This window comes from Plectropomus leopardus, chromosome 19 (assembly GCF_026936395.1).
Source record: "Plectropomus leopardus strain MGB_pleo_1.0 chromosome 19, ASM2693639v1, whole genome shotgun sequence".
Taxonomy (NCBI): Eukaryota; Metazoa; Chordata; class Actinopteri; order Perciformes; family Serranidae; genus Plectropomus; species Plectropomus leopardus.
In genome coordinates, this window is record NC_142194.1 from 28749485 (window position 1) to 28771538 (window position 22054).

General features: G+C 40.0%; 1 protein-coding gene across 3 annotated transcripts in view; it reads left to right on the forward strand.

Annotated features, from left to right (window-relative positions):
* The window catches only part of jmjd1cb (jumonji domain containing 1Cb), a 176402-nt gene that overhangs the window by 90006 nt on the left and 64342 nt on the right, over positions 1-22054 (forward strand). For 2 of the 3 annotated variants that reach the window (XM_042508074.2, XM_042508073.2), the window contains exon 3: positions 21093-21206. In XM_042508074.2, coding sequence (XP_042364008.2) covers positions 21093-21206 — 114 coding nt within the window. Of the gene's footprint in view, positions 1-6557; positions 6955-21092; positions 21207-22054 lie in introns of those variants that run through there. The other variant, XM_088070302.1, reaches the window with a different exon arrangement.

Consider the following 22054-nt stretch of genomic DNA (forward strand, 5'->3'; position numbering starts at 1 on the left):
TGTGTGTGTGTGTGTGTTTGTGTGTGTGTGTGTGTGTGTGTGTGTGTGTTTGTGTGTGTGTGTGTACACCATCGCATGCAGCTCTTTTCTTTTGAAAGCTCTAAACCAGTGATACTCAACTTATAGCCCGTTCAAAACATCCTTAAATCCTAGAAATGTCATAAATTTGAGGAATGCGGTAGAGAAAAATGAAAACAAACAAATGGTCATGGTTGGGAAATACGGCCAACTTGGCATGCCAGTTTTGCAACGAGAGTTCTAAGTAAGTATTAGCATCTATTAGCATGTAGCACTGTCACGCTGGTCAGTGCATTATTTCATGCTGCATTTCTGTTGGCTGGTTAGTGGACGTAGGTCATAACAGTATCAACACTGTCAGATAAAATCCCAGTCTGTCTTTGATCGCACGACCATGACAACGACCATCCTTGCACCTTTCTTACTGTGTGACATAGAACAACCGTTTTAGAGCCACGACCAAAGATATCGCCATGTTTCTGCCACAGTGGTTATCTCATGTCTGAGACAGCTCAAAATCGCACAGTGTATACTGGGCTTTAAACTCCTAGAAGCGTCCTTAAATCCTAAAGGTGTCATAAATCCGAAAAACGTCCTATAATCCTATGAATGTCCTTAAGTCTTAGAAACATGTATGGGGCTGCTGCAACTGTCCCCTGGCCTCCTGTCATTCCCTGCTCTAGACAGTGCTCACCATTGTAATGTGTTTATAGCACAGCTTGCCTTGCACTTTGTTGGTTTTGTGTGTGTGTGTGTGTGTGTGTGTGTGTGTGTGTGTGTGTGTGTGTTGCCATGGAGGACATCTACATCTGCAGTACTGCAACAGTGTGAGGCTCGTGCCTTGCTCTTGGGCTTGTTAGCCAGCCAGAGAGAAAACCAGTCAACTGTTTGAGATGTACTTTTGGTGGAAATTGGGTCAATAAAAATTCCAGCCCCCCACCCGTCTCCCTCTTTCTCTCCCCCTGAGCAGATGGAGCTGGTCTAGTGTAATCTCCTGCCTCCTGTGGATCTGTGTGTGCATGTGTAATTATAGCTTACCTTTATGACAGTGAGGGCTGCAGAAAAAACATTTGTCTCTGTGCACAGAAGCAGCTCAGGACTTTCACTCTGACAAACAGTGGCAGCAGCACACAGGGGGCGTCTCTGGCCTCCTTTACAGTCACTTTACTTTAGAAATTTTAAGGCAGACATTTTTGATGCCATGCTAGAAAATAAGATTGGAGAGATGAAGAGGGAGTAAATCATGTTTGTCTTGTGTTGGTACACCCTGATCGATTCTACACATTTAGCTTTTTGTTGAAACGGTCAAAATGCTTTTGATTTTGTTGTATGTTATTGTTTGTTGGTTATACAGGATTTAATAGCAGGTGTGTGTGTGTGTGTGTGTGTGTGTGTGTGTGTGTGTGTGTGTGTGTGTGTGTGTGTGTGTGTGTGTGTGTGTGTGTGTGTGAGAGAGAGAGAGAATGACTGTTGCTTTAATCCTGCATCAGTGTAGCAGATGGACTGCAGGATATTACTGCACAAGTGTGTGTGTGTGTGCGTGTGTATCTCTGTGTGTGCATTGTAACAGTAGCAGAGTGTAAATCTGCTGAGCGATGAACAGATTACTCAGAGCTCGTTTGTGGTCAGCTGATCGGTTCAAAGGTGATGGTTTTAGGGTGATTGTGTGTGTATCAGGGTTCAACAGTGGGCCAGCCAGCTCTATTTAAGACCAAACACTATTTCATTATTATTGTTATTTGGTATCAGTCCTGTGTGTTATTGCAAATTATTAATTTCATTGTGGCAGTTTTGTCAAAGAAGACTTTGTCACAATAACTAACTAGCTAGCTACATGAAAAGGAGTTAGCTGGACATTTTCATTCTTAATTTTTTGATAATTTTGGTTATGTTCATGCATATGGCATAAATTTTCGCAAGATTGTGTATTTTTGTTTATTCTTTGAATTTCCAGTTCAGCTCCTACAATAAGTCTTAAATACACTGTGGAAACAACATTGTTGCATTCATACTGTAACTGCGAAAAATGCTCATTTGAAACCCATTCAAACTGCAGCCATCAGAGCATAAAAACACATGCATTGTATTTCTGGGTGTCATTCTGGGCTTTTGCCTTGAAATCTGTCATTTTTACTATTTTCTATCTGATGATGTCATTTTACCATATCTAGCATATGGAGAAACTATGTGCTATTCCCACAATCCAACATTGATTGCATTGTCACAATCAATGTCGCTCCTAATCATTGACATATCCCAGGCTGTGATAATACAAAAAAATCTATTTCTGCATGTAATATATTGAAAATATATAGTGGCGTCATGACAAAAACCTGGCATTTAAAGGGTTACAATTAATGAATATGTGATATTTATGACTAGGACTGATTCAATGAAAGTAGAAAACAATAATAATGTTTCATATTTTTTAAAGCTTCATATTTTATGTAAAGCAATAATAATGTGTGTAATATTAAAGCGGGCCCCATGGGTTAAATGTCGTAATAAATATAGGCGCTCCCCTTTCTATTTAACTCATTGTATGTAGTGCACAGCACGCACCACCAGAGCTCAGTCTGTCTTCGGTGTCTACTGGTGGAACAGGCAGCTGAGCTGAAAGAGACAGTGACACCTAGTGGTGGAGGGAGAAGTTACAGGACGGTAAACAGACGGCGGCCAGCAGGCAGAGAGAGACCGTGGGGAATAACAGCATGTTTTTTTACGTCTAACACAGTGAATTAAGGATTTATTTCTACCAAACTGAAGCTGGTGATTGTTGGAACAGTGGAGGCAGGGACCAAACTTATACCATGTACCCCAGGGAAATTTCAGGAAGCTATGAAATATTACATACTTCCCAAGCCTAGTCAGAGTACTTTACTTTTCCCCATTAGGGGAAAAGGGGACACATTATTGGCAATGCAGGAGCAACATTGACTGATAGTCTTGTCATCCTCTGTCTGTTCCTCTCCCTTTTTTGGTAGAGACCAGAAGCCTCCATTTGTGTCGTTTTCCCTTGTGCATAAAAGTTAACATGGTGATTAGGTCCTTTCATCACTTAGCAGGGTTACTGCCTGAGGCCCAGAAACTATCTCATCTGTCTCATACACACAGCTGCACCTGGCTAAGCTGAACTGGCATTGCCACATTTCTTTTTGTCCAACTTGTCCAATTTAGCAACACTAAATTGGGGTCAGGATTTAGGATTAATCATCTGAGAAACTAACCCTTGGATTCTGTGATTGACATTTCCCTCACCGTGTTCAGACAGCTCAGCACTGACAGGAGGCATATCAGTTTAAAAGAACTTGTTTTCTCTTTAATTGGATTACTGCATGCTGGTGTGAACTGAACTGATAATTAATAATCCCTCCCCTCAGATAATCTTGTGATAGACAAGAACCATAAACATAGTGACAGTACACACCAAACATGGCCACTGCGCTGTCGGTGTTTTTACCACAATTTAAAACATACAGTGGCATACATTTATGAGAAATATGCAATAAACCAGCTCTGACAGTGTCCACTGACATCACTTATCTTAAAAAGTATTTCAGTGTGTTGGATGTCTTCATGTGTCCTTGTGTGAATGCTTGCAGTCTTCCTGGATATTACTGTGAGTGCATCATCAAGTTGAGTTTGTTGCTGCAATTTCCTCAGAAGAAAAGTGAAACACACCTGTGTTTGATGAAAAGTCGCTGTAAAAATAACACCTCAAATTACACTTGTATGTGCACAGTCATTTCTCTAAATTTCCATAACTCATAGCAGGGCGGTTTTTTATCAGATTGTCAGAATTGCTCAGAGGAAGCGCGTTGAGGGTGTGACTGAGACTAAACTGATTCTACTCCAAGTTGACATCACTGTTTTTTTGACATTTTAAACATTCTGTCATTTCATCAAAATTGTATCTTTTATGACGTCACCTGTAAAATAATTTGAATTGAGCTATTCTCAACACCATGTCTTTGTATGTATACCAAGAAAAACATTTGGTGGCTCTTTGCAAATTTTCAGATCTGTCGTATTGCAGCGTATCAACATCGGCAGCACACAGACGTACATAAAGTCTCTCTGAGTGTTCGAATTAGTTGGTAGAAGGTCACATATGTAACACGGTATGCAACAGCACTCAAGGAAGAAGTAAAAACATCAACTTTGCCCAGATTCATCACCACAACCATATTCTTCCAAATCAAGTGGCCCACTACTCTAATGTAGTGGATGTGTATCTTCACTGATATTTAGCTTATAAAACAGATTTAGTATCAGGCAGATGGGATAAAGAAGGCAGAGTAAATTTTTACTATGAATGTCTCAAGGATTATAGCTTTAAAGCTGCATTAAGTGATTTTGGCCACTTTTAAAGTTGTTGTGGCTGAAGGCTTCTTCAGACAGGCAGCACTTGACATGTCTAGAAATTCATTTTCAATAAGAAGTGAGCAGGCAGGTAGGGAGGCGACGGGCAACCTGAGAGGCGGAGCTTCAATTAAGTTTAATTTTCTTGAACTTTTTTTGTATGCACAACACAATGCAAATCAGTGGATGAGAGACTTATCCTGTCATTTTTGAGATCCTTCAACTATTTAATAGTTTTCTCTATAGTTTTTTGGGACATAAACAGGAGGGCTTTTACATGCTTGACCATTGGTACAAGACTGGGAGCGTTACGTGTATATTTAATTTAAGTTTGGCTATGAAGTTGCGACTATTCTAATTTAGCAAAATTTAGCGGTGAAGAAGCTTTCTGTCAATATTTTCAAGAAGATTATCATGTGGATTTTTAAAAATTTTTCTATGTCAAAAAAGAAAATACAGTTCTACTGTTAGGGATGCAGGAATGCACAGAAGCTGTTTCCATGGAAATGGAAACAAAGTGCTCGGCATTTCCTCACAAAGTTTCCATAGACTATAAAATAATAAACTCAGTCAGCGTGACTTTGTCATCTTGGTATATTGAAGCCATATTTGGTCAGGAGGGTGGAGTTATGAAAGACACTGTCTGCAGACAGCCTGTCACTCAAAGCATCCACATCTGTAATTATGCAAAACTTTAAGGGTTATTGTAATGTAAACGGATGAGTTCTATAGAAATCCAGCACCCATTCATGTTGTCATGAAGAGGGAAATTAGCTTTAGAGACCAGGCTGTAAGCACATTTGTGTCTGCTGTTAAGTTTGGCATTTTAACATTAGGGTCTGTGGGGACTGACTCACTTTTGCAGCCAGCCTCAAGTGGCCATATGGGGAACTGCAATTTTTTGGCACTTTGGCGTTGGCTTCATTTTTCAGTCCACTTGGCCTGTTCTCATGAAAAGGGCAGTGACACCACACAGGTCCCAGCTGGTACGCAGGTTGAGTGATGCTACCCATCTGAAAAAACCCAACATGTTAGCAGATAGTTGCCTATTCACACATTCAGGAGACACAGAGCAACATTAGCATGTTTGTGTCCAACTGATGATCCAATATTCTGGTTGTGGTTTGGTCTCCACAAACTGCTGAGATAATGATGTGGCTCTTGAGCCCCAGGCTGTTTTTCATAAAAACAGCTGCCTGCTGTTGCTGTCAAACCAAAACAAAGAGCAGACAGAGGAGACAGGGGGCTGCACATTTGCTGGTGTTCTTTGTGGGTTCATCGCTATAAGCGACCCCTTTTACATTCCAAAGTCATCTCATCCATGTGAATATAAAAGTATTGACTCATGGAGCTTTATATACTATTTCTTAGTCACTGTCATTATCAAACTGAAACAACACTATTGTTTAACCCTTTGAAACCTGGAGCGACATTACTTGCTGCTTACAGATGCCTTTCACAAGTATTTAAACCTTTTGAACCCTGAGCACATTAGTGCCATTTCTTTCAAAAACATGCAACATTGTTATAAATGTTTCACAAATTGCAAGAAATTAGTTGTTACAAAAATTCTTTTAACAAAGTTAGGGAGAAATGTCTATGTAAAAAAGTAAGGGGAATAATGCCTAGAGGGAAAAAAAAAAAAGAAAAAAGCTCTCAAAAGCTAGGAAAAAAACTTTACATATATTTACATATTTTTATTATGTCACGTTTTTTTAATTATTTTTAAACACTTTTCCAGGTAATTTTTGTGTATTATGATTTATCTATGTATTTGTTTGACACATTTTCCGGTTATTTTATTGTTGTTGCCCTCGTTTCAAAGAGTTAAACCTATTAGATCAGTACCATGAATCAGTTCCACACAGCAAGCTTTACCTGTCCCCCTACCATTCTACGCAGACAAAAGACAAATATAGTACACAAATCTATAAACCATGCTTGTAAACACCAGGTGGAAATGAGATCAGTGTGTGGAAACTATGTTTTATTGTAATCAGCTCTGTACAACCAGCTATGTGAAGATGACTTTCAGTAGTTGAGAGTCTAGAATTTGATACTATTTAGGTCTAAGTGTGAGAATCCATGTAGAAGGAAATTCTTGTCAATAAAGTTGAAGTGAACAGAGCAGAGGGGGAGGAGTGGGAGTGAGAGGCAGGGAGAAAAATGAAAGAGCAAGTCAGAGAGTGTGGTGAGTAAGAGAGAGCAAGCCTGCGTCACACAGAGAGAGAGAGAGAGAGAGAGAGAGAGAGGAAGTGTGTGTTGGCCAGCCCTGCCTCCGTCCCTCCCTCTCTCCTTTCTCCCCCTCCTTGCGTCAGCAGCAGTTAAAATGTCGGCTGTGTAGCTCGTCCTCTGCTCCGCTTTCTCTCCCTCTTGGCCATCTGTCTTTTCTTACCACAAGAAGAAACCATACTCTCTCTCGTTCTCTCTCTTTCTTTTTTTTTTTTTACTGCCTTCATCCTTTCTTTCCTCTCTTCCTGCCTTTCCCCTGCTTGCTGGATCAAAGCTAGTTTTGTCAAGTGTTTTTCTTCAGAGCCATTGCTCCTTGACGTTGCTTGGAGACAGAGGAAAGAGGTAATGTTACAGTTTTATAATGTCTGCTGTTGCTCAAATCGCTGCTGTTTTTCATCGAGGAGAGTTTGATCCATGAGACTGAAGTAACAAACTGCCTGGAGACCGAGCACATTTCCCAGAATAGACTGAACGGTCGTTCTAATCGCTTCTAGATGTCGACATGTATGTGTGTGTGTTGCTGTGTGTATGTATGCCAGAGTGTGTAGCCTGTAGCAGTCTGTGAAGATGCTGATGGCATTATAATCAAGCTGCTAATAACCTACCTTCTTACCACATGCCTACTACAACTGATGTCGTAATCTGTAGCACAGCTTTGTCAGTCTAGCTTGTCATAATTTGTAGTGTTTGCTGAAGAGCAGATGGCTTCATTAGAGCTTTTAAAGTAATACTCAATGAACACAAAAATCTTGTATTCAAAAAGACCTCAAAAAGAGTTGACCGTGGATTTCACTTTACTTGTTTTTTTCCCAAACTCAGTTTTAATTCTTGCTATGTTCAGTTCTTTTCCTCAGATGGGTTTTTTTCTATGACTTTTCTGTCACTCTGTCACCCTCATCTTCCTCTAAGCATCACAAGGCCACACTTCTGCTTGTGTGTGTTGATGAGCAGGAGGCTCCTTTATCTTTCTGAATTAAGGTGGTAAATATTTTCATGTGTCTTAAGCCCAGTGTGCACTGTACAATTTTGAGCTGTCTCGGACAACAGATGACCATCGTGACAGAAACGTTGGATATCTTTGCTGGTGGTTTTAAAACAGTAGGCCTACGTCGAACAGTGAGTAGGGATGGAGATTGTAATTTTTTATTGATACTGATACCATTATCGAGAGTCCCTAATGATCCAAATCTGTATTTATACCATTGTCTTTTCTATTATTTGGTGGCAAGATGAGTCGACAGTACATTTTTAACAGAACTAGTATATTTTTCATTGCCTACGTTTCGTGCCAAAAACTAAATTTTCCTTTTTTTGATGTTACATTTGATCACATCATGATGACGTTTTATTTACCTTTGCCTAATAGTCATTTTACTGAGCCTACCTTGAACACATCATAGTGTTAGTGTAGTGTAGTGTTATCCTGCTGGTTTTAACTGGGGTTTCAACATTGGATTACTATTTTTAAGGACGGGACTTGCAACTAAGTTTGGGTGTGCTTCCCACTGCTGCTGTGAGTGGATGATGATGAAGACTGCTGGCTGTGCAGCAGCAGCTAATGAGCTGATTTGTTTTTTAACCCGCAGACAGTCGAAGGTTCTGCATTTAGGTTTAATTTGATGTACAATTGATGTATGTAGACCAGTGATTGGATTAAAATGACCTGACTACACTCGAGATGTAATGTTACATTACAGGACCCACGGGACTCGACAGTAGTGTGGATAAGCTCAAACGTTACTGATTTTAGGGTTTTGAAAAGAGTCAAACCGGGGCCTCAGAGCCGGGTTTCAATCCCCATCCGTAACCAGTGAGAGAGGTTCAAGAATGGACATAGTCATTGTTTTGGGATTGAAGACAGCTTGGGATCGAATTCTTACAGTGTCAGAAATGTGGGATGAGAATCTCACACAGCTGTTATGACCTACATCTACTAACCAGCCAATAGAAATGCAGCATCAAATGACACACTGATCAGCGCCACACTGCTAAATGCTAGTAGATGCTACAAAATACTTCAAGCTCTCGTTGATTGGCGTGCCAAGCTGGCTTCTTTTCCCCAGCCATGACTGCGTCCACATTCTCCTCCACTTCTTCAGACTTTTTTCGACACACAGAAATGCCACTATAGTGAGGGCTGGATTTGTTTGTTTAAATTTTGCTCTTTCCACTACAGTGACATAGATGGATGACGCATGCCGAGGACATTTTGTTCTTGCGTATTGACATCGATGGACGTAGTTAGCCTGCGATTCTGTAGGCGACGTCATTGCACATCTGCATACATCAAACTTGATGTTGTACCCAACTTTATTATATCCATGTCACACAGTCTAGCTGCGCTAAACTTATAAGATTGATAAAATCTCACAGTCTGCAGGAAGGCCCATGGTGTGTTTGTAGATGTCCGATTAATGATCTTACAGGATATTGCTCAGCCTTAAATATGGCTCACATCATTTAACTTTCCATGATAGTTTTGATTTACAGTATCTGTTGGCTTTTTCATCATCTTAAGAAGTCATTAGGTTAAGTCATTAGGATAATCCATGACTTGTGGACCTGCATAGACTTCTCCTGCAAATTAGGAAATTCAGCTTACTTGTGAACAGGAGAAAAATCCTGCCTGTAAAAACAGTTGTGTAAAGCCTCCTTTGTCTCTAAACAAGCTTTACCACAAGTGACAGACCCAACCTGATGATGTCATCAGGGCCATCCTGGAATGGGCTTGGAACTTCAATCTTTTAATGGAAAGTCTGGCTACCAACTGTGGGCATTTAGTTTGAAAGATGTTTGAGTGTACAGAGAGGTCAGAGAGAATGTAATGAAAGGGGCACTTGAGTTGCATTATGGGAAGTGTAGGATCCACTGTTTTTGGAGCCAAACTGACTAAAATACAGGATATCTGTGCTTTAGTTTTAACCTTTTTTTTTTTTTTTTTTAAATCTCTCCCTTGCAAGTCTCAACTTTATTGACGTTCCATTTTAAATTACTGGGCTAGCCTTTAAGCCGGGTTTAGACTACAGGAATTTGGGGCCAGAATCTGGTCTGGGACCTTGGTCAATACTGATGTCCGGCTCCGATGATAATCTGCTAATGAGAGGAGTTTACAGATTCAGCCTGAAACCTCCCAAACTGCTTACAGACTAAGCAGGGCTTATCATTTCAAATGTGTTTGATATGTATGCATTAAAATCTGGATTAATACAGTTATGATTATGTTTGTATTTGCGCAAAAGCCAGTGAGAGAGACAAGGAGTTGTTGACTACTGTTGATTTGTAATGAAACTGAAAGTTAAAATCTCACATCCAGTTCTCACTTAAGAAAGGACAATCTGACCGTGGCTGTCCAACCATGTTCTCATCCACACTCATTTACTCTTTTAGTTTTTTTACCTCAAAACCTCAGTAACATTACTGCAAGTTGTCGCACCACACACAGACTGTTTTATTTACTGCTGCTTCTCCGTGAGACCTGCTTAGGTGATGCAGTCATGCTCCCTTTGGAAGGATAATCTTGTAGTGTGTGATGCACTATCTCGTGCTGTCTTCATGTTTGAGATTAGAAAGAAGAAAATCTGTGAAGTTTCTTCTGATGTGCATATATTTTGTTGTGTATGTCCAGACCACCTTTCATGCCCTGAGGGCCTAAAACTACGAATGTAATTTCTTGTATGCTAAGATATCAATGACTACAAAAAATAATTCAAATAGGTGCAGCGGCACTCATGTTAGAATTTGACTGGTTATATGTTTATATGTGTGTACATACTTAAAGGGCATAGGCAAAATGAAATTACCAAATAAAATTACAAGCAAAACAGACAAATGAACTAACTCACCCCTGCATACACGACTACAGCTGTGGGTTCTAATATGTGTTAGTCGACTTCCTCTATCCGTCATTTAGATTCCTCTTCCTCACTTTCAGGTTGTTACCTTAGTTCCTCTTTGTCGATGCACTTGTTTGGCAGATTTCATGACACTCTGGAACGTTCCCGTCACTCGTTAAACTATTAAAATCTTTGAGACTAATACACTTGCCGTTTTGGAACGGATGGGTATCTTGTTTGAAGCTCTGTTGCCTCATTAACAGCTGACTAATTCTGCTATTTGTTATTGAACATAACATCTAATAAGATGTAGATTTTTAGTAGCAGTTTTCATTGGGATGAAGTTCAAAAGAAAAGTCTTTTCCTATGTTAAGTCTGTAAGACTGCAGTCACCGAGTGCTGTTAGCGCGTGCTACCAGCTGCACTGGCTGATTGGAGTATAAGTCCAGATGCTGGGTGGTTCCCTGTGGAGTAGACTAACTTAAGGGTGGTGGAGTGGCACAGAGGAAAAGCACTCAGCCACCTGTTTGATGGAGGCAGAAACATTATTTCTATTCACCCTGCTGTGATGTGTCATTCATCTCTCCCTCTCTGTACCACATACTGAGCTGCTGTCATCTAACACTAAAGACTGGGTATGAAATACAAAGCCATTCTTTGAAACAGTGCCTTGGCTATAGTTGTTCATGTTTAATTGATTAATAATTATAATGATGTTTAAATTGTAGGTGAATTAATGAATTTTGTTAGCTTTAACAATTGACATTTGAAGAGATACTTGGAAGTTTAAAATTTAATCAAATTAAAACATACCGTCATGTTGGTGAGAGAGTCTTATTAGGGATGTCAGTATTGGTTAATTTTGCTTTCAATAGACCAACAGCATTTAAGTATTGTAAGATTAAAAACTGAGCAAATGGGTTTGATTTCTTTCAAAACCTGGAAAAAGGCAATGAACAAAAGGACATTACCCAACATAAGCAAGAAATTAGTAAAAAGTACAAGAAAATTACATAAAAATTTGCTAAAAAAACAAACAAATGGAAATGACCTGGAAAAGTGTTAAAAATAATAATAAATCCGTAACATAATTTTAAATATATAATAATGATCATTATAAAGATATTTTTCCCCAGTTTTTTTCCCCTTTTTTTCCGGGATTTTTTTCCTTAGCTTTTTAAAAGTAATTCTGTAAATCTGCTAATTTCTTGTAATTTGTGGAACCTTACTTACCAAGTAGCTCATTGCTTTTTTTCCCATGTTTTTGAAAGAAATCGCATCAATTTGCTCACGGCTCAAGGTTTAAATAATTGTGAAAGGTGTGTGAAATCAGCACGGGAAAAGTGATGGTTTCAAAGGGTTAACCTGCAAAAAACCAGTAAGTAGTAGTTTGATCCAAAAAACATGAAAGGTGTAATACAAGAGGCACTTTCCTTTTAGTGCGATGCTCTGTTGGTTCAGTGTGAGTGAGTTTGGTACTGCATTCTGAAGCACCATCTATTTAGAGCTGTGAAATTTGAATGGTTTGTGAAGTAAATGTATCACCTTAGGTTTATCTTTCTTTTGGCTTAGCAGCTAGCTGCATTAACATGTAGATCCATGGTGCCTTTAGTCTCCACTGGATAAATAGCTGCTGCTGCTGCTCTGCACTGCGCACCAGCTGGGTGTAAGTTAGTTAGCGGCGCTGCTATTTCGGCAGTTATTGCTGTTGTAGAAACATGGTGCCCACCCTCCAGTCTCCTCCCGAGGTCACCCAGTAAATAACTGACAAAGTTGTGCGATGCTGTATGTTGACTGTCATCATAAGTAGTGATACTGAGATTGTTGAATCTCAGATGCTGAGATCGCTACTGGTTATTACTTTGGTTTCCAAAAAAAAAGGGGGGGGGGGCTGTGCGGCACTTCTTCTGCCACTAGACGGCAATACCTGTGACCAATCACACCTGAAGCACTTTTTGCACTTACTAAGGGTTTTTTTCCTTAAGTCTAAATTCTTGCTTGTGTTGTATGTCGCTTTGGATAAAAGCGTCTGCTAAATGAAATTGTAGAATTGTAGAAATAAGTAGCTTAATTTTGAACCACAAAAACTCTTTAGCATTGTTTACTATGTTAGCACCACTTGCTGGGCTGATACTGCTAACAGTGCTAACTGGGCACAGAGAACTAACGGTGCTAATATATTTAACAATGCTAAAGGGGTTTTGAAGCCAAAAACGAAGCCACTCACCCATTGTGATGACCTCGGGGAAGACCAGATGGTATGCACTATGTTTCTACAGCATGCCGACCAGCCATAAGCAGCAATCACCCAATGAGCTGCTCTGCCAGCCTCCGCCCTGCCTGGGTGGTGCACAGCGATAGTTGGCAGCTTACTTCCCAGTGTAGAACGAATACTTTATGAGATTGGCTCACACCTTTACAAGTATTGAAACTTTTAAACTAATTGAGCGAATTGTTTTTTGTTTTTTTGTTTTTGAAAACATAGGTAAAAAGGCAATGAGCAACATGGTAAGACATAATAAACAAATTGCAATACAATTCAAGATTAAGAAAATTTATTATAAATAGAGGAAAAATGTCTAGTGAAAATACAAAAAAGCAAGGGAACATCATTTATAATGATCATAATTATAATTTAAGTAATTTTATTATACTTTTCATGCATCAATTTTTTTAAATAGCTAACTGAACTAATTAATGTTTAACTGCTAACACCCCTAAAGCTGATTCTTACATTACCATGTTGATCACTAGTTTAGGTTGTGGAATATACCTATGCAATGTCATCAGCCTAACCAGCCTGTCAGGTTATGTTGATTGGACAGTGAGCAAAGGACAAGCTCATATTTTAGAGCTAGTATACATAGATTACCTCATTTGTGCGTGAGTATGAGCATCTGTGTTTTCACAACTCTGATCATTTACCATCAAAGCTACAAGCGGATCAGAACACAACCTGTTTGTGTGTGTGTGTCTTGGAAAAAAGCTGTTGCACTGTGACCCACTTAGGGAACACTGCTCTCAGTGCAGCACTACTCTGCAACACATCTTGCATATTCTATCTATACCATTTTTGAGTTGTTTTTTTTTTTACTGGTAATGGAAAACATATGTGAAACAACAACTATGATCAAATGTCAAAGGAAATGCTTGTGTGGAAAATAAGTTTGTATTATGAGAGTCTCTGTAACATTTGGCAGCTTTAATCAGGGAACAATACAGAGTGTGCTTTGTAAGGTCATAGAAAGATTAGATCACTGAGAAATGGACAACAAGGGGACACTTGACATTTAAATACACACGTTCATTTGTTTAAAAAGAATGAAGCTGTTTTAAAATAAAGCTTATTGGTAAAATCTTCACAACTTCTCATCCTCATCTAAAGCCCAGTCACACAGGAGTAGTGGTGCTGTTCACGTCTGTGTGGACAGTGAATCTGAACAGGTCACCTCCATTGTGACCCTGCTTCTGACCTGGGTTGAACATAAGTCAGAGGGAGTCAAACTTCACTTTAATTTCCTGATTCTTCAGCGTAAATTTTTGGTATGCCGGTTATGGAGCAGCAGCCAACAATGTAAGATGATGAAAAAAGGACTAAATCACAGTGCACAAGTTAAAGGAGCTGATGGGATCACATTTCACTGGAGTTCTACCTTAAATTTTTTTTTAACTGATTAATCTTTCAAGCAAGACATTGTTTGGTTCCAGCTTCCCAAAAGTTTACCATCATTGTAAAATGAATCTCTTCTCATTTTTAATTGTTGATCAGACAAAACTGGCAAGACTCTGAAACACTATGATGGGCTTGTTTCTACATTGTCTAACATTTGCTAGATAAACAATATATTGATTCATTGGAAAAAAACATGAATCTATACTGCAAATCATCACTATTAGTCGCAACCATAGACTATGAACAATTAATGACAAAGCCATGCTTTAAACTGTGCCCCAGGAATTACGCTTTTCTATGGGCCAACCCAGAAGCTAATGTCACCCTAGTTCCCTCATCAAAAAGTCTATTTTGGATTATAGCAGAAAATAAGCTCTGTGGTAAACAAGCATTTATAATAGGTTTTGTTCAGCAAGATAATCTTCACAAATGATCACCACTTTTGGGATTTTTCAAGCCAAATATAATTGCCAGAAGTAAAAAGCTAACGTTAAACTGACTGCACTACGGTTGCGTCGCCCCCGTCAGGGGGCTGTAAAGCCGTTTTCAGTGTGGCTCGATGTAATGAAGTTCTGTAGTCTCATTTAGCCACTTGATAGCTACCACCTTTTTTAAGACAATTAAAGCTTCAAAGTTCACAGTGGGGTATTTACTGGCGTATTTTATGTCGTAGAATGAAATGTGAAAGTCCTTCAGCTTGTGTTAACCACAGACCCTATTTCAGGCCTCGTTCTTGGAGCCAGCATCAAGTAGACATTAGAGGAGCTGCAGATTATTAAACCCCAGAGGCTGCCGCTTGGTTGCAGCTCTACTTCAAAATGCCTGTTTAACAATCCCACCATCAATGGAAAAGCAGTCTACAACAGACCCATGGGCCTCTATAACAACAGGATTTTTGCAGTCCATTCTTAATCATGCCATTTAATATATAATTGCTTTCACTTGTGTCAACTCCTGGTTCGTTTTTGTCGTCAGTCACCATCTGACTGAATATCCTTTGCTTTATCACAAAAGCTACTTACTGCTTGTTTTGCATGTTTTGCAGATGTTTATCTTGTTGCCCTGCTCACTGGGTGCTCTCCAACACAAATTATCACGTTGCACTGATGTTTCTCTTTGCCAAACCACCTCTTAGCCAATAGCAAAACACTTACTCCACATCTGTGTGAATTAATTCACTTAGATACAGGGTTTCTGAAGCTGACACCTGGCACTGACCAACAAACCACCCACTGTTATTTATCTCACAATCTAGCCTACATCCTGGTGGGTGCTCTACCTAATCTCATGTTTTCTGTTTTTGCAATTGAAAACTTTCTAGCATCCTGGCTGAGCACTCAGTCAGCCCTGGTGGTTGATTGCATGTCAGAGGACTCCGAGAGAGAAAGAGAGAGAGCAAAAAACCTTCATGTGGTGTTTTGTTTAGAAGATGTACATTCAAGTTTATGTATGCCACACTGACTCATCAGTCTCTCTCCCCCTCTCTGACCTTCACCAGATAATAGCCCCCTGAATGACAAAGCTTTAGTGTGTGTGTGTGTGTGTGTGTGTGTGTGTGTATGTATGTATGTATGTGTAGAGTCTCTCTAGGTCACTTAGTGATGCATGAGCACCATCATCACCTCTTCATCTCCTTTACATTCTGCTGCACTTTTCTTTGTCAATTATTCATCACGCTTATACACGCACATGCGCGCACTTACAACGGATGATGTGTTGTGTGTTCATGGAGACTGATCTGCTTTCTCAGAATGGTGTCATTTTCAGATGTGATTCCTGCCTTGAAACTTTTGTGTGTGTGTGTGTGTGTGTGTGTGTGTGTGTGTGTGTGTGTGTGTGTGTGTGTGTGGGTGAGAGAGAGAGAGAGAGACAGAGTGTGTGTTAATATGCTTTGCCATTATGTTTGCTCTTGTTTCTATGTAGTTTTAATGGTTTTAATGTGTGTCTTGTACGTGTATTGACAGTGAGTGAATATGTCTTTCCTTTGCTCATCCATTCTCCTGTTGTCTGTCTAGAAATACACAGTGACAGAATGCTTTTTCCTGGCACGCTGGCAGATGTGACCCAATTGCGGTTGAGTAGGCTATGTGTGTCTGTGTGCGTGTGTGTGTGTGTGTCTGTGTGTCTGTGTGTCTGTGTGTGTGTGTGTGTGTGTGTGTGTCTCATTTTTGAGGGGATGGAGGAACTGTCCTGTCCTGTTGAGAGAGGAGATAGGAATCAGAGCAGGGATCCACAGATGGCAGCCATGCTCTGTGTACAAAAGTGTCAAGTTTGGAAGTTAAGAACAAAATATGTTAAATTCAGTAATGAGAAGTCATATTTTTACCAATCAAGACATGTCTAGACCTAGATGAATCTAGAGCAGGTTTAGCAGTTTCAAATAACACAATTGACATTCATGTACCTAAATTGCCTTCCTGTTGTGTTATTTTCTGTAGTCTTTTTTTTTTAATAGTCGTTCTTTTGTTATCAAAGGCTGGTTTTCACTATGTTAGCATTAATTTGGTTGATATTTTCCAGCTAACACAAAACCACCTTGTTTCCAAAGATTGAAATTAAAAGACTAAGATTCAAAGCTGACTGGTAGGTGTGATTTTAAGTGGCCAATGAAGTCGGCCATGACACGGCTCTTTACTAAAAGTCATTGTGAATCACTCATAATATTAACTTTCCTTTGTTTTCCTTGCTGATAAAAGACCTAACAGGAGACCTGCATAATTTAGTATAAAATATCATATTTGGCCCATGGAAAGTAACACTTGACAAAAACGGTCTCACCACAGGTTTCATCAGTAGGTGTAGTCAAACTTTCAGTCATCTCCAAAAGATGGAATTTCATGGAAATGGAGATTTTTACCTCCACATATAAAGAGCAACTTTTGAGGATTTTTTTTTTTTGTTTCCAAAGCTTAACTCGTTATATAAAATAATCTCAGCCAATGATCCAGAACTTTCAACTACATCTGAAGCCCAGTTCAGACCAAAGAATTGCAATGAGACAAGTTGAAACTACATCCAATGTGCTAGTCTTCAGCGTTCTAAAAACCAGTCAGTTCACACCAATTCAACTTGTTGAGATGATGTAACATCTCTGTCACAACTGTGTACTTTCTTGTGATTTCCAGCTTTTAGGGTTTATTTTGTAACAGAATATAATTTGTAGCCTCTTAAGATAAGGGTGAGGATAGTGATAGTGAGGTACTGGCTACAGTTGCATCTCTAGCAGGCTGGAGATGAAACAGAGAAAAAAAAAAAGGACCTGAGCCTCAGACAGCCAGTGTTCATAGAAAATCCACCACAGTAACTTTCATTATCAGATTAATTAGTCAATGAGAGTGTGTTTATGTGTGTGACATGCAGCACATACAGTGAGTAGTAGCAGCGACCCACCGTCCAACACCAGGACACCGTGAGGACGGAATTTTGCTCTCAGCCGCGAGGATGTGAATGAGCCAGACTTGGGCATGGCGAGGACAGAAGGCTATTGCAGCAGCAGTGAGACACTGTTTGCAGACAGATTACTGACTCCAACAGCAGACTTTACTATAAGTTGGTTGGCTGTTGAAACAGGTGAAGTGCATTATGGTAAAAAAAACAGCCGCAGGAGACTTGGGTTGCAGGTGACACCATCAGCTGGCCTGAGTCAAGCTAAAACGGGCCAATTCACACTGCTGTAACTTTTCATTGCAACATTCTAAACAGTTTCATGTTGTCCCGAGCCATTGGTCTGAACTGGGCTTCTGAGACTTCATCAGTGGATGGAGTCAAATGTTCAAAGAGTTTTTCACAGAATTATAATCTATGAGTGGTGGTAGCACATTATTTTGTCAACTACTCCACTTCAAGATGAGCCTACTCTTCACTTTAAGTCTGGTTTCTCTACAGCTTTCAACCACATCTCATGGGCTTCTAACAAAATTTGAACCAAAACAATTTTTTTTCTGTTAAAAGCATACATAAGGTAGGCCTCATTTTATCTAAGACCATTGTTAGGCAGAGACAAAACTGCAAATCTCATTGTCTGCTGGAAGTGAAATACTTGCTAGATAATGTAATAACTCTGTGTACCGGGATCTTTTCGTCAGCTGCTCAATGTGTGCCAGATAAAACATGAGGCCTCCAGAACACCCACACAGCTGTAATCTTGTTCAGACTCATTCTGACCAGTTCATGAGAGGTGCCTGTGACTGTAGAGAGCACGTCCACTGTGATGGCCCTCAACTTTGGATCTCATGTTGGATTTGAAGTTGTGTTCCATGGGCATATTTACTACCACGTTTAGATCTACAAATATGTGTTTCACAGTTGAGTCATACTCTTCACCCAAGGTCTATTATGCATCCTTTACAGAGCTTTATCAGCTTAGTGTGCCTGCAGTGGTTGCCATGGTAACAAGCCTACTTCATGTGTTCTGTTTTAACATGCTGCAAATCTTGCCAAGGTCCCATCATGTCAGGTTCAATAGAGACTCTCACCTTCTGATGGCTCATCACACAGATTCTGTGCACTGTCATCTTCACTTCATTCACTTTATTGTGGCAAATGCTAGTGAATGCATAGAAGAATTAATAAGGGAGAATTTCCGATCAAATGATGAAATATTAGAATCTCTAGTAGACTTTTCTCTTGGGTGTTTTGAACAAGAAACCTGTAATTTGTTTGCACATGTAAACACAATCAGACCAAAGCTAGCTGTGTGTTACAATAAAAGCAGATAGCTGAAGATGAAATGCTAAAACAAAAATGTTAAGCATTATCTGAGACAGGATTGAACAACTCTGGGATGTTATCATGGCAGCAGCTAATTTGGTTCTTGGTTGAGATGGCTGCGAGGTTAGCATTAGAAACACAGTGTTCATGTTACAAAGTAATCTATGAGGAGCAGCTTGCCTGGGAACCATACCAGTCTGCAAGCTCAGTTTTTATTTGCTCTGGCAGATGCGTCTGGTTGTCCTCTGCTTCCAACAGATTTACAGCAGCCTGAGATGTGCCAGGCCAATCACAACTATTTATCTAGTATTGATGTGTTTGATACGATGACTAAATGGCTAAAAGATGGCTGTAACTGATGTGGAATTTTCTGTTAAAGCGGCTACCGTGTCATTATTGAACAAACCGGACAGTATATTTTCACTTATAGAACAATGACCTGCAGTGAAAGCTTTTTATGAGAAGTAATATGTGTTTGCCGTACTTCCAACAGGATTTGGCAAAAGTTCAATGTACTCATAATATAGCAGCTCATCTGTGCATGCTGTACTTTATTTACATGTGCCATCACTTAGGCATTTCTGTCTCTCTCCTGCTTTGCATCAAGTCCAGCCCTAATGTGCTATGCTAATCGAAAGCGGGTTCGTGACTAATTCACATTTGTGATTTAGTCTGGTGATGTCAGGCTATCACCTTGTTGTGTGTCTGGTAAAAAGTATGAGCCAGCTTCTGAGTTTTTTTTCTACTGAAGTAATCTCATCCTCATCCTGGTTTCTAAGAGTCCTGTGTGTACAGACTGAAGCACTGAGGTAGGAGTCGGGATGCTGTTGCAATTTATCATCTATACAAGTTTCTGATTTACATTTGCTGTCTGCCTTCTGAACTCCAGTTATGCTAATAAATAGTCAATGTGTTCCTTTTAACCCTGAACCCTGGAGCACCATCACTTTTCTTGTGCTGCTTTCAGAGGCCTTTCACAATATCTAACAATGGTTTAACAATGTAATGATGTCAACACGCTAAGATAAAAGGAAATGGTAGTGCACAGGATAAATTTGATTGTTACTCTAGTGTTTCATTGCTGATCTGATGAAGATGCAGGTTACTGATGTTCCATATAAAAATCCTGTTCTCCTTAAATATAATCTAACCCGGGATTCTAGACTTCATATAAACATACTGACTGTCAGTGTAGTGCTCTTATGATACTGCAGAATGGGTCAAGACTCTGTGTGCTGCCAAAGGGGGACAAAAGTGACATTTACAGCTTTAAATAAACAATTCCCAAAATAATGTCTAGTGCTGAGCTGCCGGCTGCATTCTGCCAGTGGAGGCTGGAAATGTGATATGTACTGTACAGACAGACAGAAATAGAGCTGCACACACAGATACACACACTATCATGTTTTGCTTGCAAATGTGCTCCTGCCTTCTGTGTGTGTTTGGGGGGGTCACAGTGATCATGTTTCTCACCTCTAATCTCTCATCTCTCTATCAGACTGACCTTGTTATGTAACCATAAATCACAGCAGCACCCACCCCCACTGCACATACACACATACAAACATGCACATGTCCACTGTGGCTCTCCCCTCTCACCAAATATGTTCCTTTTTTATCTGTCTGACTGAAATCAGCCACTAAAGCGGAAAATAAGAAGTGATGTGAGTGTAAAGAAACCTTAGGAGAGCCCCTCTACACTGCACTATATTCACGAATACAGACGGATACAAAGAGGAAATGTGGAAGTGAGTGCAGCTCACTCTGTGTTTTCTATGTGTACTAACAGCTGAGCTCAGGCCGCAGGCTGACAGACATCATCAGTGTGTGTGCGCGTGTGGATGTTTAAAAATGGCGACATCAAAGTGGAGTGTACTGCCTTTGAACTGTCAGACTTCCTCTACTTATTAATTTATTCATCACTCTGGAGCTGTCCTTCTTTACCCAGCTCTGTCTCTTTTTCCTCCATCCCTCGTTTCATCACGCTTGTGCTTTTCCTCCCTCGAATTTCTTCTGCTGCTCTGTCCTTCTCTCTGTGCGTTCTCTGCCTCCATTCTTTCAAATTTGGTTTATGTTGTTTTGTCAAAGAGAACTTGTATATGTGTTGTTTATCACATAGTCGTACAATTAATGAATTCTACAAATGACTTTTCCAAAATGGACTCATTCCTCAAAGACAGGAGCTGTCTGACTGATATTATGATGTTACTGTGGAACTGTCTCTGTGTTGTTGTTGACCATATTGTGTGTTTTTGTGTTTACAGGCGTTTAAGCCAGTTGTGGGGAAGAGCCTGTTGTCATCAGTAACAGCAGTGGAATTCTTGTTAGACCGACAGCTGGACTTCCTGTCTGACCATTCGACCCTCCAACCATACCAGGTAACAATCACACTCAGCCCACTTAATCAATTTGCTGTGTCTGGAGGTTTTTAAAGGTCCCATTATGGAAAGTCAGATTTTGATGTAACTTTGTTTATTAGATAGCAGGTACAGTTGCTACAGTACATAAATGCTGTGAAAGTATCAAAACACTTAATCCTAAAAGAAATGCACACAGTTCATTTGGCGGTCTGGTGGTTGGTGTGAATTTCCAGCCCTGAAATAATGTGTCCGACTGAAACTGGACTGAAATCGTACTGAATCAAATTCCTCAAAGCTGGGCTAGCACACCTTGATAATGCAGTTGGGGGTCGATTTACTCCTTCATGTTTACACCTCAACCGGACCTGAACTGGCCAAAGCGCTCTGCACATGCTCTATAGTCCCTGCGCCGGGCTTTGACCCAGAAGTCGAACAGCATAAGTTCATAGAAGAAAGCCAGGACAAATAAAAGAAGAAGAAGGGAAGAAAACAAAACAAGACAAAGGTACTAAGTAAAACATAGAGTATCTATGAAATGTACAGTGCTGAATAGTTATCCATGTTATCACCGTTCGACATGTGCTGCTTGCTAACTTGTTTGGTATGACGTGATAGGTCAACCAGAAGAAGGTTCAGTAGCAACTAGCTGAAGGGGGACATACTGTATCTTCACCTACTGTGGTGGAGTCAGACATACTTACTTCAATAAATAGATTCTCCCCCGGTGCTTGTATACTAGAACAAGGACAGCAGTCCAGTCAAATGGCCTAATGGAGCTATAAGCTCAATTTTACTGTTCATGTAAACATACTGACTGACCAATCAGAGCAGACAGGGCTTTTTGGCAGGGGAGACAGGGACTATAA